The sequence below is a fragment of the Myotis brandtii genome, unplaced genomic scaffold (genome assembly GCF_000412655.1).
Source record: "Myotis brandtii unplaced genomic scaffold, ASM41265v1 scaffold573, whole genome shotgun sequence".
NCBI lineage: Eukaryota > Metazoa > Chordata > Mammalia > Chiroptera > Vespertilionidae > Myotis > Myotis brandtii.
The window spans coordinates 54,074-56,320 of NW_005370145.1; the positions used below are offsets into that span (position 1 = coordinate 54,074).

Below are 2,247 nucleotides of genomic sequence, written 5' to 3' on the forward strand. Positions count from 1 at the left end.
CGCAGCCCCCAGCGCCAGGGCCCCGGAGGTCTGAGGGTCCATGCCCGGCGGCCCGCGGCTCCGCGCCCTCTATTTTTAATTAGATTACCATTAGTGTAATTTGGGCAATTCTAAGCAATGTGTAGGGTTTTTTCATTTAATCAAAAGTGCATATATTTTTTACATTTAACATTATTTTGTATTAGTTTCATGTATACAGTATAGTGGTTAGATAAACCATACACTTAAAAAAAATTGATTTGAGAGAGAGAGAAAGGGAGAGAGAGATTTATTGTTCCACTTATTTATGCATTCATTGGTTGCTTCTTGTATGTGCCCTAATTAGGGATCGAACCTGCAACCTTGGCATATCGGGACGACACTCTAACCAACTGAGCTACCCGGCCAGGACAAAAATTGTATACGTTATGATGTGTTCTCCTGATATTTCCAGTACCCACTTGGCACCATGGATAGTACAGTATTATTGACTATATTCCCTATGCTGTACTTTACATCCCCACGAGTATTCTGTAACTACACCTTCACCTTTTTCACCCCGTCCCCCAACACTCCCTCCGCTCTGGCACCATCAGTTTGTTCTCTGTACCTATGAGTAAGTTTCTGTTTTGTTTGATTCAGTGGTTCTCAACCTTTTGGCCCTTTAAATACAGTTCCTCATGTTGTGACCCAACCATAAAATTATTTTCGTTGCTACTTCATAACCGTAATGTTGCTACTGTTATGAATCGTAATGTAAATATCTGATATGCAGGATGGTCTTAGGCGACCCCTGTGAAAGGGTTGTTTGACCGCCAAAGGGGTTGCGACCCACAGGTTGAGAACCGCTAGTTTATATTCTTTATATTGGCCTAGTAATATATGTACCACAGCCTTTAAAAAAAATTATTGGGGTGACATTGGTTCACAAAACCATACAGGTTTCAAGTGTACAACTCAACATTGGGTGTCCATTACCTAAAGCGAAGTCTCTTTCCATCACCATTAATACCCCCATTGCCCACCTCCACCTAACCCACCCCCCTATCCCTCTGGCTATCACAGCACTGTCTTTGTGTTGATGTGTGAGATGTGTGTGTGTGTGAGATGTGTGTGTGTGTGTGTGTGTGTTTTGCTTAATGCCTTCACCTTTCATCAGCTGTCGGTCTATTCCCTGTATCCATGCCTCTGTTTTTATTTTGTTCATTAGGTTCCACATATAAGTGAGATGATGTGGTATTTGTCTTTCTCTGACTGGCTTATTTCACTCAGCATAATAATCTTTAGGTCCATCCATGCTGTCGCTCGAAAAGTAAGATTTCCTTCTGTTTTACGGCTAAGTAGTATTTCATTGTGTAAATGTACCCCAGCTTTTTAAATCCACTCATCTACTAATGGGCATTTGGGCTGTTTCCAGGTCTTGGCTGTTGTAAATAATGCTGCAAGGACCACAGAGGGTGCATATATTCCTTCAAATTAGTGTCTCAGGTTTCTTAGGATATATTCCTAGAAGTGTGATCACCAGGTCAAAAGGCAGTTCCGTTTTTAATTTTTTGAGAAACCTTCATACTGTTTTCCACAGTGGCTGCACCAGTCTGCATTCCTACCAACAGTGCATGAGGGTTCCCTTTTCTCCATATCCTTGCCAACACTTGTTATTTGTTGATTTATTGATGGTAGCCATTCTGATAGGTGTGAGGTGATATCTCATTGAGGTTTTAATTTGCATTTCTCTGATGATTATCGACATTGAGCATCTTTTCATGTCTATTGACCATCTGTATGTCTTCTTTGGAGAAGCGTCCATTCAGGTCTTTGCTCATTTTTAATTGGATCGTTTGTTTTCTTGGTGCTGAGCTGTATGAGTTCTTTATAACTTTTGGACATTAACCCCTTATCAGATGTATCACTGGGGCTGTGTTCTCCATTCAGCAAGTGTCTTTTCATTTTGTTGATGATTTCCCTTGCTGTGCAAAAACTTCTTAGTAAAAGCATCCTTTGTACATTAGAATTAAGGTCACCATTGCTATACTTCAGCTATTTAAATCAAGAGATGTGTTCTTTGGTTTCATTCCTAAACAATATCAGAAAATTAGGTAAATTACTGTTTGGAGCATGAATCTCCCAAAAGCCACATGTCGAGTAACACTTCCTCATCAATAGATTTCCGGGAGTATCTGATTAACAGTAATCAACAAGGATCTACATAAGTATCTAAGGAATTAAGGGAACTAAGGTGGGGATGCTTCAACTATTATTACCTAAATT

At 40.1% G+C, this 2,247-nt stretch overlaps 1 protein-coding gene across 1 annotated transcript in view; it reads right to left on the bottom strand.

Moving 5' to 3' along the window:
* The window catches only part of LOC102262127 (coordinator of PRMT5 and differentiation stimulator), a 10,857-nt gene that overhangs the window by 842 nt on the left and 7,768 nt on the right, over window positions 1-2,247 (bottom strand). The window contains exon 2 of the mRNA XM_005878823.2: window positions 1-110. Within this exon, the coding sequence (XP_005878885.2) occupies window positions 1-110 (110 nt within the window). The remainder of the gene's footprint in view (window positions 111-2,247) is intronic.